The sequence below is a fragment of the Adiantum capillus-veneris genome, chromosome 8, assembly GCF_014529385.1.
Source record: "Adiantum capillus-veneris isolate H3 chromosome 8, ASM1452938v2, whole genome shotgun sequence".
Taxonomy (NCBI): Eukaryota; Viridiplantae; Streptophyta; class Polypodiopsida; order Polypodiales; family Pteridaceae; genus Adiantum; species Adiantum capillus-veneris.
The window spans coordinates 72,702,750-72,719,128 of record NC_140938.1 but is presented as its reverse complement, the minus strand read 5'-3'; the positions used below and the strand labels follow the sequence as shown (position 1 = coordinate 72,719,128).

Below are 16,379 nucleotides of genomic sequence, written 5' to 3'. Positions count from 1 at the left end.
CCAGGAGACGTACGTGTCTTTTCATTTGTCTCTCTTCGTCTCCTATATAAGGAGCCTATTGTACTTGGTTTCGAGCATTCAATCAATCAAACACAGAATCTTCTGAGTCAAGTTCACGTTTCTTTAGTCTTAATCATGGGTTTAAGTACTTAATTAAGGATTAGTACCTAGAAATTACATTGGTATCATAGCAATTTTTTTTTTCGGGACCCGAAGGTTGTGAGCCTCCCACCCTCGCCGCTACACTATACTATACCCGGAGTTGCATGGAAGCGGAAGAAAGGTGGTACGCATGTGCATGCGTGCATGAGGTAACTTAAATTTTCCTTACTTCAGTGCAAAACAATAAAGGACAGAAGGATTGTGTGTGTGCATTTACTTACCCGTGAATGGTGATGATGGTGGCCTTGCTGTTGCCCTTTCGTGGGATGCACCCTTCGGCATTTGCTTGCACCTCTTGTGCAAATAGCCACATATTCAGCAGGCTGCCCCTTCGAGCTCGCCCTTCTTCCCGACGGCGTGCCCCTTCGTGCTCGTACCCTTGGCGCATGCTTTGCTGGGCTGAATTGCACGCTGGCTGCCCTTGCCTTTCGCTGGCTGCTGCACATCCAACAGGCACCCCTCTTCATGAAAGGGCACATGCACCCCTTCACTCACGCCACACCCCTTCCCCCCGTGATCTGTCTTGTGCAAATTGCTGAAATTGCTGAATTGCTGAATCGCTGGGCTGAACCAATCGCTGCAACGCTTTGCTGGCTGTTTTACGTTGCAAATACTTTACGATGGCAAGTATACCAACGGTGGTCTTCATTAATTGGCCATAGTTTATTAAGTGGCCACCAAATAACTCATTGGGCGGACACCCTTCTAATAACGTGGCATTAATTTTTTTTTTAAAAAAAGCCAAAGATCACTAACGAATTGGCAACCCATCTTACATATTTATGCAACCTGCAATTTCTGCCAGCCCTTGCCAGAGTGCAAGCGTTCTCCTCCACGCATGTTGGCTCTTGGTTGCATTCCTCACCCTACATACGGTGGATGATGCTTTCGACATGTCTACACCTTACATCTCGTAGATAGACAAGATACTTGAGAAAACCTTGCTGGAGAAATTAGAATCCACCCGAAGTTATCATTATTCCCGATTCGCCGGAACCCGAACGTGCTCCAGCGAGTGCTTCAGTTCTCGAAGGCGCTCCCGTTCCAGCAATTGTACCCGTTCCAGAACCCGTACTTGCTCCAGAACGAGTATCCGTTTCTGTGCTTGGGATCGTGCCGACACTACAGAATTACGTGATTTACGTCACCCATCACCACGCAACTCAGTTACAGGTGTGGATGGTGTCGCACATATATTAACGTGCGAGTCTCGTTATCTTCCTCCAGCCCTTGGTGCGTGTTCACAGCCAGCTCCTAGTCCCAGATTACACACCTTTGTTGCCCGCTCCAGTGGAGACACCTCCCATCGACGAGGTCGAGATCTCTATGTCCACGTCCCAGAGAGAAGATGATCAGCAAGCGCAGATGTTTGCCCTTCTCAAAGCCCAACTGGAAGCTATGCAACAGACTTTCTCAGCAAGTCTTGCTTCCATCAACAATTGCTTGGACCAGTTACAGATGCAAAGCTTTGAACCGACCAAATCGGAGGTTTTGCGGTCCAAATTTTCTCACCCAAAGCATGGTTTCTCAGAGACAACTAGACACAAAGTACCTTCATGCGAGCAACAAAAGTCTCGGCATGAATATTCTTGGAAATGTTATAGTTCTAAGCAACCAACTTCTTATCGGAATCGTCAGTAACGAAAGGAGCAACATGAAGCTTCCAACGGATCATCAGCGACATCAAGATGGGCTTACTTAGTAGCACATATATCCGACCCTAGTCGAGTACTCGGTCATGAATGCCGCGACGCTGGACAAGTTCCCCCTCACGAGCCATGTCCTACATTTAAGTCTTTCTTATATGATGGTGGTAAAGTCGAAGATTTGTTGATCCTTTCCTTGTGCAAGAGGATCCTTCAGAGGTCTAAGAGGCAACAGCTCCCTCGACCTCCCCCTTCTCAATTGGAAGCCTTAATACTCGCTGAGAAAGTTGAAGATTCAGAAGATTCCAGTTCTTGTGCGACAACCAACAAGCACATAACCACTTCTTTGGTTGTGATCTAGGTAGAAAAAGTTGCCTCATCACCGCCCTTGCAGAATAAAGTCTTTTTCTCTGAACAGATACCAAATGCAGTGGTGAATGATAATTCTTCAAACTGAAGACTCCAGTCCTTACCTTCAGCGCTGCAAAGGATAAAGCAGATGCAGACTATTGCAGCATGACTTCAGTCGCTGCAATTGAATCTTTGGACGCAACTTGTTCCATCGATAAACCTTTACAGATGGATATACCTTCAAACACTACTCTGTCTTAGTCTACGACATCCCTTCAGGAGGATTTTACTGTTCCAGACAAACCAATGGAATACTTTACAGATTTCCAACCAGTGGTCATCACTCAACAAAAAACTCAAGTCAGTTTACCAATAATTTCACTCGAAGCGGATACAGATTCAATCTTTTCTTGGACAAAGCTCGAAGTTACAAAAGACATTGACAAAGGCACTTAACAAGTTGCAGATATGATCAGTTTTCAATTTGGCAAAATAGTCATGGTCAATAACAATGCCATGACATGGGACTTAACAGAAAGAGCTTTGGATGCAGAAGCACAACAACAATACATTTCCTTCTCCCAGAGTTTTCTACAACTACCCAGGGTTTTATTTAAAGAGGGAGGGAATGTCACGATTGTGACTATGTTAAAAGCATTACATCTACTCCTAGTTGCAGATACGTGAAGTGTCATGCCAAGGAGAACCCCTACGCTTGGATGGTCACGACCCTTTGAAACGGGCCGTGGGGTGCTAGGCTTCGGCTTTCACCCGAAATTCTTTACTTTAAACACACACACAGAGAACGTGCAAAGGAAACCTGTGACGGAGATTAACACTTGAATACACACACGGCTCGGAAGCTAGAATACCCCGAGCAGACGTCGACAACCTGTAGGCCCCAAAATTGGCGCCCCTTTCGGTATTTATTTATTCTTTGAGAGGGTAAATTACAAAGTAGAGTCCTGGGAATCCTTTACCTGTATCCCTCTAGATACTACCTGATTTGGCCAAATTTCGGCAGCATAACAACCCCAAAACTTGCGCGAAACCAATTCCCCTGCTGGAACTCACTTCCACTAGCATAAACCCTCTGATTCTTGCCCAAAAACAGTAAATTCAGCACGCTGTATTTACTGGTTTTTGCCCTGTTTTCAGCCCCAAACAGTCCCCTAACTATCCTCTGCCAGTGGGGCATGATTCCCAATGGTTCTGGCGTCCCTATGGCTGAAAAACAGTCAATTTTCTGCGCATACACAACGCTGAATTTGCACCTGTACGGTGAGGTTATGACGCTCACCGGTGCCTGCTTTGGAGTATTAGCTAGCTACCCCTGTTCCTGCTCAAGGAGGCTCTTACCTCAGCACAAAAGCATGAAACCACACAGCTGTACATCAATCAAATGAAGAGCCCTCTTGTGGGGCATCACATAACTGCACGTAGGGGGGAGAGAGAGCAGTGTGTAGCGTGCAGGGTATCACTCCTAGCACCATGCTGTACATGGGAGGGAAAGAAAGCACTCCATAGGTCTTAACCTGCGACAGCTTCTCAATGAAGCATCCCTTCATCATAAATCGAGCGCCCTCTCTGCTGCCCTTGACCTGTAATGCATCTGTGAACAAATAGGTGCAAAAAGGGGGAAGATTTCCATGGCTGCCAAAACTTGCGTGTCACTGAAAACGCAGCAAAACAGCCCTGTAAACACGCATCTGATGCCTTCCAATGCTGAAAATGAGCTCCTTGGACCTAGGTAAAGTCATGGGAAGCTCAAAAATGGAGAGAAATGGCTGAAAATCAGAGTTATCAACCTCCAAAATTGCTCCAAAAAGTCAGTTACGAGTTCTGTTCTCCCAAACTTGGTAAATTGGCCAAAAAGTGCCACTTGGCACTCATGCATGCAATTTCCTCGCATTGGGCTTCTGCTTAAAAATCTCTCAATTGGTGCATCAGTTGACTTTGCAGCAGAGTAATAAAATGTTCCCCTGGTCATACCGAAGGTATTGACGCGAACACATTTCACGGCCCAAAATAGCAGTTCCCTAAATTTTGGGAGATGCTTCCGTTGAGCTCCCACTGGTCATTTGACCATCTATCCTCACTTGGACCGCATCCAAAAGTGCAATGTGGCCCAACTGTCGGATACTTTGTGTTGGTGACCCCACCTTGACTTTATGCCTTTATTGAGTTCACTTCCTAGTATCCACCAACTTGCTAATTGCAACGGGGATACCTACATGATCTTGAACTGAGCCTAGACATCCTTTTACTTCACGAGTTCCAGTGCCGACCAACTTTCCGTCTGCGGATGAAACTACCGTTCACATTTACCATACAATGTCCGACCATTTGCAACTTCAAAAAGAGGGTCTCAAAAATTAAACAAAAATCATTGGAAAGAAACCAACAACTAAGGTTAGCAGTAGTCACGTCCTCGTGACATACCCCCCTCTTAAAATCGCAAACGTCTTCGATTGCATACCATAAATACATGCCGTAGATGATCTTGTGTGGTAAGCACCCTTTTATCATCGCATGTATCCGCAAGAAAGACTGTCAAAGCATATGTACAAATGACTTAATGAGACCTTCAAACTTTTGTCAAACTGTACACTGCTGTTGCTTTGAATCCATGAGTATATTTGATGTGCTAGCTCTATCATTACCCCTTCTTTGCAGACATTGATTTGGGGCATACGTAGGCTATAACCCAAAGGCCTCAAGGTAAAGCTGCAATACATTTGGTGACTCTGACAGTTCATGCTCTTCCATCCACTTTGCATCCATAGGTGGATAGTTCTTGAACTTCACCACATAGCATCTTGCAACCTGTCCCTTAACTTTTACGTGTGCAAAAGGCTCTTGCCTCTGCAAACGAGCATAATTCCACAACATTGTAGCGTACTACCCACGACCAAATAAGCTTAAATTTCAAGATGATTTACCAATGCGTCAAAGAATCCAAGCAATCACCTTAGAGAATCGGCAAGCAGCGTGTCACCTGGCAGACCCACATCACTCCCGTAGGAGATCTAGCGGCCAATCTACCACCGTGAGACCTCTCCCTATCTCATCTTGCAAACCCTAAAAACGCAGCAGAAAATCAGCCCTAATTTGACCACTTTTTAGCAGGACGTACATGCGGAATTTCTTGTCTGTCCTGTGAAGAGGAACCCTCTTCCATAATGCCCTTTCCTTTGTCGGCCATAGTGTAATCCCGCGTTCTTGCACTCTGTGTCTTTATCCAAAACAACCGAGGCTCACTCTTTGAGGAAAAAAGTGATTGATATCTCGGCAATGGAACCATGAAACTGGCCCGTGGGGGGGTAGGCTTTGGCTTTCACCCGAAATTCTTTACTTTAAACACACACACAGAACGTGCAAAGGAAACCTGTGACGGGGATTAACACTTGAATACACACACGGCTCGGAAGCTAGAATGCCCCGAGTAGATGCCGACAACCTGTAGGCCCCAAAATTGGCGCCCCTTTCGGTATTTCTTTATTCTTCGAGAGGGTAAATTACAAAGTAGAGTCCTGGGAATCCTTTACCTGTATCGCTCTAGATACTACCTGATTTGGCTAAATTTCGGCAGCATAACAACCCCAAAATTTGCGCGAAACCAATTCCCCTACTGGAACTCACTTCCACTAGCATAAACCCTCTGATTCTTGCCCAAAAACAGTAAATTCAGCAGGCTGTATTTACTGGTTTTTGCCCTGTTTTCAGCCCCAAACAGTCCCCTAACTATCCTTTGCCAGTGGGACACCATTCCCAATGGTTCTGGCGTCCGTATGGCTGAAAAACAATCAGTTTTCTGCGCATACACAGCGCTGAATTTGCACCTGTACGGTGAGGTTATGACCCTCACCGGTGCCTGCTTTGGAGTATCAGCTAGCTACCCCTATTCCTGCTCAAGGAGGCTCTTGCCTCAGCACAAAAGCATGAAACCACACATCTGTACATCAGTCAAATGAAGAGCCCTCTTGTGGGGCATCACATAACTGCACGTAGGGGAGAGAGAGAGCAGTGTGTAGCGTGCAGGGCATCGCTCCTAGCACCACACTGTACATGGAAGGGAAAGAAAGAACTCCATAGCTCTTAACCTGTGAGACAGGTTCTCAATGAAGCTCCCCCCAGCAAAAATCGAGGGCCCCCTCTGTTGCCCTTGACATGTAATGCATCTGTGAACAAATAGATGCAAAAAGGGGAAGATTTCCATGGCTGCCAAAACCTGCGTATCGCTGAAAACGCAGCAAAACAGCCCGGTAAACACGTATCTGATGCCTTCCAATGTTGAAAATGAGCTCCTTGGACCTAGGTAAAGTCATGGGAAGCTCAAAAATGGAGAGAAATGGCTGAAAATCAGAGTTATCAGCCTCCAAAACTACTCCAAAAAGTCAGTTACGAGTTCTGTTCTCCCAAACTTGGTAAATTGGCCAAAAAGTGCCACTTGGCACTCATGCATGCAATTTCCCCGCATTGGGCTTTTGCTTAAAAATCTCTCAATTGGTGCATCAGTTGACTTTGTAGCAGAGTAATAAAATGTTCCCCTAGTCATACCGAAGGTAATGACACGAACACATTTCACGGCCCAAAATAGCAGTTCCCTAAATTTTGGGAGATGCTTCCGTTGGGCTTCCAGTGGTCATTTGACCATCTATCCTCATTTGGACCGCATCCAAAAGTGCAATGTGGCCAAATTGTCGGATTCTTTCTGTTGGTGATCCCACCTTGACTTTATGCCTTTATTAAGTTTATTTACTAGTATCCACCAACTTGCAAAGTACACGGAGATACCTACATGATCTTGAACTGAGTTTAGACATCCTTTTACTTATGAGTTCCAGTGCCGACCAACTTTCCGTCTGCGGGTGAAACTATCGTTCACATTGGCCATACAATGTCCGACCATTTGCAACTTCAAAAAGAGGGTCTCAAAAATTAAACAAAAATCATTGGAAAGAAACCAACAACTAAGGTTAGCAGTTGCCACGTCCTCGTGACACCCTTTGCTCAAGAGACGTGCCTCTTCGCCAAAAGCCACACTTCTGCAACGATTGGTCACACCCCTTCGCTCTACGGGTGCGACTCTTTGCCCAATGGTTGTAGCTCTTCGCCGAAAGGATGTGTCTTTATGTCTAAAGTCATGTCTCTTCACTAGGAGACGTGTCTTTTCATTTGTGTCTTCGTCTCCTATATAAGGAGCCTATTGTACTCAGTCTCGAGCAGTCATTCAATTAATCAAACACAGAGTCTTCTGAGTCAAGTTCAAGTTTCTAAGGATTAGTACCTAGAATCCTTACAAAAATGCTCGTGGAATAGCCTCCATGCTTTGCCTGAGTCTTGACTTTTAAATAGCAGATATAGATCCCGCTCTAGTTGAGATAGATATGCCCTTTTCTTTCGTCGCACTAGGGGGCGAAAGATAATCCGTGACTGTCTATGTGTGCTAATATGCCACGCGTGCGTGGAGTCCGTTAATAGTACCTAAGAGATGGTGGTTGATCTTGCTGATGGACTCGCTCAGTTCTTCTTTGCATTTTTGGATGGCATCCTCCACCGGTCATCCTTGCTATTCGGCTTTCTCATGATTGAGAGGCCGCGACAAGAAAGGGAGAGGCCTCGGGTACCGGAGGGAAGAAGAGGTTTTTTTTTCCCCCTCCTCTCTCTCTCTCTCTCTCTCTCTCTCTCTCTCTCTCTCTCTCTCTCTCTTTTTCTACGCGGACAGACTCTCTCTCTCTCTCTACATCTATCTCTCTCTATGCGGACATATTTTTTTTTCCTTCTCTTTCTACGCGATTTTCTCCCCCTCTATCTCCCTACGTCCTTTTTATTTTTCTTTTTTGTTTTTTTTTTCCCTCTTTCTCTCTCTACACGATTTTCTCCCCCTCTTTCTCTCTCTACGTCCCCTTTTTTCTCTCTTTCTCTCTCTACGCTATCCCCCCCCCCCCTACCCCCTTTCTCTCCCTACGTGCTAGGTTAGGAGGGAGCGGGAGCGTAGGGGCAGCGGGTGCGGGTGGAGAGCAGGGGAGCAAGGCAGAGAGAGAGAGAGAGAGAGAGAGAGAGAGAGAGAGAGAGAGAGAGAGAGAGAGAGAGAGAGAGAGAGAGAGATAGAGAGAGGTGCGTTTATGGCTCTCTTGCGCATCTGCCGCGCCGACTTCCATCGCTCTCCCTTGCCTCGAGACGCGATCTGCCTGCAAGCCCTATCTTCCTGCGCGTTACGAACCTGCTGCTGATGCTTCCTCCGTAGTGAATTGCCCTGTTTGATACTCCGCAGCCCCTCCCTTTGCTTGACACCCCTTCTCCCTTGAACCGTTGACTGCCTCTGTGGCTTGCGTGAAACCGGCATAGTAACAGGGGACGCCCTTTTTCGGGCTTCCCGTCCCCACTTTTTCGTCCCCACTTGCCGTCCCGCTCTCTTTTTTACACTAAAAATCCATTTCAGCCCCGTCCCCCGTCCCCCGTTCCCCCGTCCCGGAATGCGTCCCTTGTGACTATGGTTCAAACCGGCCCGTAGGGCGGCAGGTGTTGGCTTTCACCCGAAATTCTTTACTTTAAACGCACACACAAAGCACTTTGCAAAGTAAACGTGCGACGGGAATTAACACTTGAATACACATGGCTCGGAAGCTAGAATGCCCTGAGCTGACGTCGACAACCTGTAGGCCCCAAAATTGGCGCCCCTTTTGGTATTTCTTTATTCTTTGAGAGGGTAAATTACAAAATAGAGTCCTGGGGATCCTTTACCTGTATCCCGCTAGATACTACCTGACGTGGCCAAATTTTGGTAGCATAACGGCCCCAAAACTTGCGCGAATCAATTCCCCTGCTGGATCTCACTTGCATTGGCGTAAACCCTCTGATTCCTGCCCTAAAACAGTAAATTCAGCTCGCTGTATTTACTTGTTTTTGCCCTGTTTTCAGCCCCAAACAGTCCCCTAGCTGTCCTTTGCCAGTGGGGCACGATTCCCAAGAGTTCTGGCGTCCGTATGGCTGAAAAATAGTCAATTTTCTGCGCATACTCAACGCTGAATTTGCACCTGCACGGTGAGGTTATGACCCTCACCGGTGCCTGCTTTGGAGTAGCAGCTAGCTACCCTTGTTCCTGCTCAAGGAGACTCTTGCCTCAACACAAAAGCATGAACCCACACAGCTGTACATCAGTCAAATGAAGAGCCCTCTTGTGTGGGGCATCACATAACTGCACGCAGTGTGTAGTGTGCAGGGCATCATTCCTAGCACCACATTGTACATGGGAGGGAAAGAAAGCACTCCATAGCTCTTAACCTGTGACAAAATGCAAATGAGGCTTCTTCCCAGCTTAAAATTCAGCGCCACTTCTTCTGCATGAGGCAGGTGCACAGAAATGTGCCACTTGGCGCATTTACAAGCTTTTGCCCGTTTCGGGGTTGCCGCCTAAAAATCTCCCGACTGGTCGCCCAGTTGACTTCGTAGCAGAGTTGTAAAGTGTTTCCCTAGTCATACCGGAGGTAATGACGCAAACACATTTCGCGGCCCAAAATAGCAGTTCCCTAAATTTTAGGAAATGATTATGTTGGGCTCCCTGTGGTCATCTGCCCATCTATCCTCATCGGGACCGCATCCAAAAGTGCAATGTGGCCCAACCGTCGGATATTTTCTGCTAGTAGTCCCATCTTGACTTTATGCCTTTATTGAGTTCACTTCCTAGTATCCACCAACTTGCTAAGTGCGACGGGGGACCTTTATAATCTTGCTCTGAGCCTAGACATCCTCTTACTATATGAATTCCAGTGCCGACCACTTCCTGTCTGCGGGTGAAACTACCGTTCACATTGGCCATACAATGTCAAACCGTTTGCTACTTCAAAAAGAGGGTCTCAAAAATAAAACAAAACCCATTGGAAAGAAACCAACAACTAAAGTTAGCAATTGCCCCGTCCTCGTGACATAGTTAACAGCTGCCACGTCCTCGTGACATTGCCGCTTTTTTCTTGTTTTCAGCGTTTTCTCTTTCATTTGCGGGTTTCCTTTCGCTTGCTTGATTGTTGCTTGTTTGCTTCTTGAGTACGTCTGTGACTTTTTTGTTTTATGTGATTGCATGGTGTTGCATGTGTTGCATGTGCGTGTGTGTGGTTGCTTGCGTGGGGTGTGGGTGCGTGTATATATCGAAAGGGGCGCCAGACTTTGGGGCCAATCTCTTTGGGCACGGAATTACGCCGGGCCATGTCAACTCTCTCTCTCTCTCTCTCTCTCTCCCTCTCTCTATTAAAGTTCACCGATTTTGAAGTTTGTGTTTGTGTGTTGCTATTGATTTCTATTGATTTCTGGCTTGGAGTGTCCAAAGCGTGTTACAAATTCATTCCGCAAAATACTGTCAGCCCATTAGTATCCCTAACATCTCAAAGAGAAATCAGTTCAATCAGGCAATCTGTGACAAGGGAATGGAGGGGTTTCCCCGTGGTGCGGACTCTCCCCTCTTGTGTAGTCCTTACCACACCAGATTCAACCTGTTGATTTATTGGTAACTTTTGGTATAGACACTGCTAGTAGCCCAAAATCTTAATGGTACAACTCCCTCTGAAGAGAATTTGTGATGTTCTCCTCCTCCATCCACTTTGCATCGAGGGCTAGAGAGTATCCTTGACCAAATTATCGGTGGACCTAGCTTACCTTTTTGTTCTTTTCTTGTGTTGTGTGACCTTTTGGTAGCCCCACTGGCCTCCCCTTTGCGCAAGCTCCCCTCTTGTTGCAATCTGCACCGCACCGGATTCAAGCTGCTGATTCATCTATAACTTCTGGTATAGACACTGCTAATAGTCCAAAACGGTACAACTCTCTCTAAAGAGAATTTGCGATCTTCTCCTCCTCCATCCACTTTGCGTTGATTCTGTGCGTCTACGGGGAATAGACGAATTCTAGAAGCAATTTTAAGCCAAGTAGCACTCGTGTGGGAACCTAGATAACAGAAGTAGCTTCTCCCATCCATGACGAAGCAGATATAGTGTTCCCGGCTATAGGTATGATGTATTTCAACCAATAGGCTTATGAAACCATGCATCTTTATGCATCAGAAAAGTACTTGGGACATCAACAATGAATTCAGTTTGGGGTTCACGTGCTTGTAACAGTTCAGAAATCGATAAAATCTCTTTCCAAGGGGGGGAATAGCTCGTCTTCTTGTCCTTAGTGCTATGTCGATTGTTTTTCTCAATTTTATGTTGTGCAGAAGTCCATGTGAATTAGTAAATTTTCTTTAAAATATTAAGTACACGCTTTTGATTCTGTGACATGTCAATCTGTAGTTGATGTTTGTACTATGCTTTCGAAAAATTTCACGCCGGAAATTTGCGTAAATCTCCGTTTGTTTCTTCAGTTTTTGCGCTGGGTTTCAATCTTTTCTTCACCTCCTCGCAGAGAGGTGCTGTCTGTGTCAGATTCTCCACGAGAATCCATGTGTGTTGCAGAAGGGATCGGATCCTCTGTAGAAGAAGAATCTTTTTGAGCTCTGATACCATTGTTGCAGGCTTTGGCACTCCAAGCGAGAAATCAATAGCAACACATGAACAAAAACTGCAAAATCATTGAACTTTAAGAGAGAGAGAGAGAGAGAGAGAGAGAGAGAGAGAGAGAGAGAGAGAGAGAGAGAGAGAGGAAATGAAATGCTATATTAACGTCTTCAATAGGCCAAAATGACCTATGAGACCAATCTGTTACAAAATAGTGAATCTGATACCATGCTTGGGTACAAAAGAATTGCAAAATCACTAAACTTTACTTTACTTTACGAGAGAGAGAGAGAGAGAGAGAGAGAGAGAGAGAGAGAGAGAGAGAGAGAGAGAGAGAGAGAGTGTCAACACGACACGGTGGCGTATCGTGCCTAGGCGCATTGGCCCCAAAGGTTGGCGCCCCCTCCGGTATTTCTTTATTCATAAGTCGCAACTGTACTACTCCTGAGGGTCCTCTGCTCTCAGACTCTGTGTCGAGATACTCTCCAGAGTGAGTCGCCAAGGGTCCTTATAAATAGTACAAGGGAGGCCCAAAAGCAGAGCCCCAAAAATCATATGTTCTAAAAGTAGTGCAACCCCTAAAGCACCTGCACCAAAGGCCCACGTAAAAAATGCCAGTGACCAGTGGTGTAAAAAAACGGAAATCTGTATAGCTCTGCCACGTCAGCAGACCAGCGTAAGTCACAGAATTTCCATACAGCCTGCCACGTCAACAGTCGGCACCATTTTCGAAAATCAGGGCCAGAGATCAAGCTTATGGCACTCTAGGTTTTAGGCCCCTCCGCGGGTGCTCCATAAGTTATTAAACTTGTCTTGGCTAGGATTTTAATCCTAACCCTCTTTTTAGGCCCTATGCCCAAAACTTGTGCAAGTTCTTCTAGGATCAGTTTCTCCTTGTTCTCTCAGCCATTTTCCTTCCAGGTGGGCACGCCACGTCATCACTTTGTGACAGTGCAGTTGGGGAGTGAGGATCTATGGTGGGGTTGGAGAGATGGGGGAAGAGGTGGAGAGCTAGAGTTTGGACTCTTTGGTGGTTGGGGTGGCATTGAGGTGTCAATGGAGGAGGAAGGAACCGAGATGAGAGAGAGGCGATGGGGAACTTCGGCTGGTTGTTGAGGTAAGACGTCTTCAGTGGTACAATGTGAGAGGGTTCTTCAGAGGACTCTTGAGTCGACTCACCCAAAGTTCTTGGAGGCTTAGACTATGCTTGAGTATGGGTCATACATGAGTGGCTCATGTGTCACGTCTTTGTAGATCTAGGATATCAATGTGACGTGCTTGCTCTATGAGGCTCCACATTGGGAGGTTGTTGCTATCCGCCATTGGATATGAGAGGTTGTGCGACTGTTGTTGCTGTTTTTAGCCATATCCATCCATGTTCCGCAGCTATACACAGACAAGGTGGATACATTGCAAAGATAGTTACAACACTTCATAGGAGAACATTTATGACATTGAGAACAATGGAGCAACTCACTGTACTGGCATTGCCAAACGACTACTACAAGACCATGACCAGAGACTGGTGATCTGCCAGCAGCACGCCTAGCTCCAGACCAAGACTCAAAGAAAAGGTACAATGGGGGTGTAGAGGCTAAGGTGCAATGAGGTGCATACTTTAGACTTGACTGCAGACGATGCTGTGTAGGGAGAGCTACAACTGACTCCAGTATCATCCAAGGTGCCTCCCTCCCTAGATATACCCCACTCAAATTTAGTGGTCTAGCTGCAACTGTAATCTACCACAGGCTGAGGTTAAGGATGGGTGCTGGCCCAGAGGTATAGGGTGCCCTCCTCATCTACACCTTAGTGGCTACTTTTGACACACTGGTCCACACAGCTACCCCTTGGTACCCTTGCCCGCATGTGGCGTACAGTTGAATGGCCTCTACTTGGAGCACCGTTTGAGTTGGCTTGCACCTTGCCCCTGGTATCACTCTTCAACCTTTTACACTTGTCACCGCTGTATCATTATAGCTGGCTACTCTATTTTGTGCGTGAAACAATCAAACATATGGCAGCTAGATTGGATGCACACAAGGAGTAGATTGTCCAGAGCATAGACAATGGAAAGTTGGTCAACACAGCCACATGTATCTACAGATGCTAGAAGGTCAGATGCAGACAGAGCTAGGAGGGAAGCAAAGAAAAGGAGGAGAAGGTGACAGAGGCAGGCAGAGCCTCCTCAGGTCTACAGAAGCAGAAGGCGAAAGAGGTAGATAGAGCCTCCTCATGTCTTGCAAGTCTGCAGAGGCAGGAATCCTATTCTATACCGGATCCACTTCTGCAGGCTTCGTCTTCTTGAGCACTTCTCCAGAGCCTGATAAGGCTCTTGGGGAAGTTGTTAATACCTACATGTAGTTCATATAGAGATTGGACTTCTCTAGCTGCGCTATGACATGGTAGGAGGAGACTTATCCATCTCTTGGACAAATGTTAGGAGATCTGGGAGATTGAGAACCGAGAAATAGTCTTGGTATTAGATTGTATATCTTGTGGATTTTGGGATCATGCCTTCTTGGTGGTCGGTGTATCATCTTTATATCACATGTGTGTTGCTGATCGTGGTACGTCTGTTTATGCAGAAGGATATCAAGAAGTATTTGTGAACTTCCAAGTATGTTTGCGGATGAGGCTGCTTTTGAATCAACCTCTTGTGAAGGCTGTCCAACTCGGGCCTCCAACCTCTGCAACATATGCAAGCCTTCCTTACAAGTGCTATATATAAAAGACTTGGTGTTTTACTGTTTGTTGACTTGTAGGTTTTGAACCCAGCTTCATTTGAATTGAATCTTTTCATCCCAATGTATAAAGTGAAGTTGAATAAGTGATTTTGGATACTGAAGAATCTTACTGATGCATGAATATTGATTTTGTAATAATCTTACTGATTTTACTCTCTCTAAGGTCTCTTGGGATAGTTTCCTACGACGTTAAAAGAATCTTCTTCTATTCTCTCTCTCTCTCTCTCTCTCTCTCTCACACACACACACACACACACACACACACACACACACACACACACGCGTGCGCGCACATACACGGGCGCGTGTGCACACACACACACACACGCACGCATGCGCGTGCACGCGCGCACACACACACACACACACACACACACACACACACACACACACACACACACACATGCATGCATCTGTACCTAGCCATACACGGGCACACATGCACGTGCAAATGAATGTATGTGTGCCCGTACTGGTGCCCATACCTGCACACAAAAGGCATGCATGCGTGGACACCTCTAGCTCGGGGCTGAGTGCGTGCGCACATTGCATTCATGCATGTTTGCCCGCGGCCACACGGTACACGTGCAGATGTATGCATGTGCGAACAAACGCAAATGCATGCATGTATGGACACAAAAGGCATGCACGTGGAAGCTCTAGCTTGGGTTTGAGTGCGCGTGCACAACACATACATGGGCGCATGTGGCTGTACATGGGCACACATCCCCATATTTGTGCACACTTCCCCATACGGGCACACAAATGAATGCATGCATGGACACCTCCACTCTGGTCTAAATGCACGTGCACGCATTCGCAGAATTTTGGACCTTGGATTGGATTTGTGGGTTAGTGTTCAGGAAAGAAAAACTTCTATCCCCAACATACACAAATGGTAATCAACAACACCTCACTAAAACCATTTGAGTTATGCAGGGATTGCCAAACTGCAATCTCACGATTGTAAAAAAGAACAAAAAAAAGGGATCAAAGATGCGGATCGTCTTTATGTTTATTCAAGGTGGATAATACACCTTGGGAAATGTCAGTGTGGTGTACATTTAAAAATTTATTAGATTAAAATTTAAACTTGCAAAAGTTTAGCAGTTTCTGTCAAGGAAGACTCGGAAATAGCAAAGATTTTTCAGTTCTAGCCACATTAAAAAAAAAAAACCTTGATTTTTTAAAGCGAGCATCGACCTATCGACCCTTCCCTCACCTATTAATATGTGGGCAACTTCTTCAACGACATTTGGATCACATTCTTTTTGAAGAGAAAAATGTATTTTGGTTTGATTTTATTTGGTTTTGGATTTTATCTTTATATTGTTTTGTACATTTGTAGGTTAAATTCCCTTATGGTTAATAAGTGAAGAACATTGATTTATTTAATTGGAAGGTCATCATTGTATTCTAACTATGTTCCTGGTAATCTTTAGTTAAGGTTTCTATGAAGCTATCCTCATATTTGCACATCCAAACAATAAGGAATTTCATTATTTGTTATAGCCTACTTGCAAAGACAAAATAGCTACAAAGGTAATTTTGCACCTACATAATGTCAATTTTCTCGATAATTTTTAGACTCACCCCAAATTTGATGTGTTCAACCCAAACTGTCTTTAAGCAAATTGTCAGGAACTCATTTTATGTGTTGGGAAAAAACACAACTAACCAAAGATACCATGAATGGGATCTTCCTGTTATTAAGATTATAATTTTTTAGGAATCGTTCCCTAGCTTCTAGATATCGATTCTTTTGAATTTGTAGATAAAATTAGGTCTATGTTTTCCTCTTGTGGAAAATTTTGCAACCTAACAATACCTATACACATCTGCAAATAAGAAACCAATACTTCTTTCAAAGGAGATTGCTAGGCATTCGAAATTAATAGTATTTTTAGGATTGGAAATTTTCAAGGTGATTCATGTTTTCGAAGATACTAATCTCAACTATATTGCCTATTATGTTGTCAATCCTAATC

At 45.3% G+C, this 16,379-nt stretch overlaps 1 protein-coding gene across 1 annotated transcript in view; it reads left to right on the top strand.

Annotated features, from left to right (window-relative positions):
• Positions 1 to 14,548, top strand: part of LOC147452362 (putative phospholipid hydroperoxide glutathione peroxidase) — a 29,952-nt gene extending 15,404 nt beyond the window's left edge. The window contains exon 6 of the mRNA XM_086518080.1: positions 14,233 to 14,548. Coding sequence (XP_086374206.1) covers positions 14,233 to 14,256 — 24 coding nt within the window. The 3' untranslated portion in view covers positions 14,257 to 14,548. The remainder of the gene's footprint in view (positions 1 to 14,232) is intronic.
• Positions 14,549 to 16,379: the final 1,831 nt, after the last annotated feature.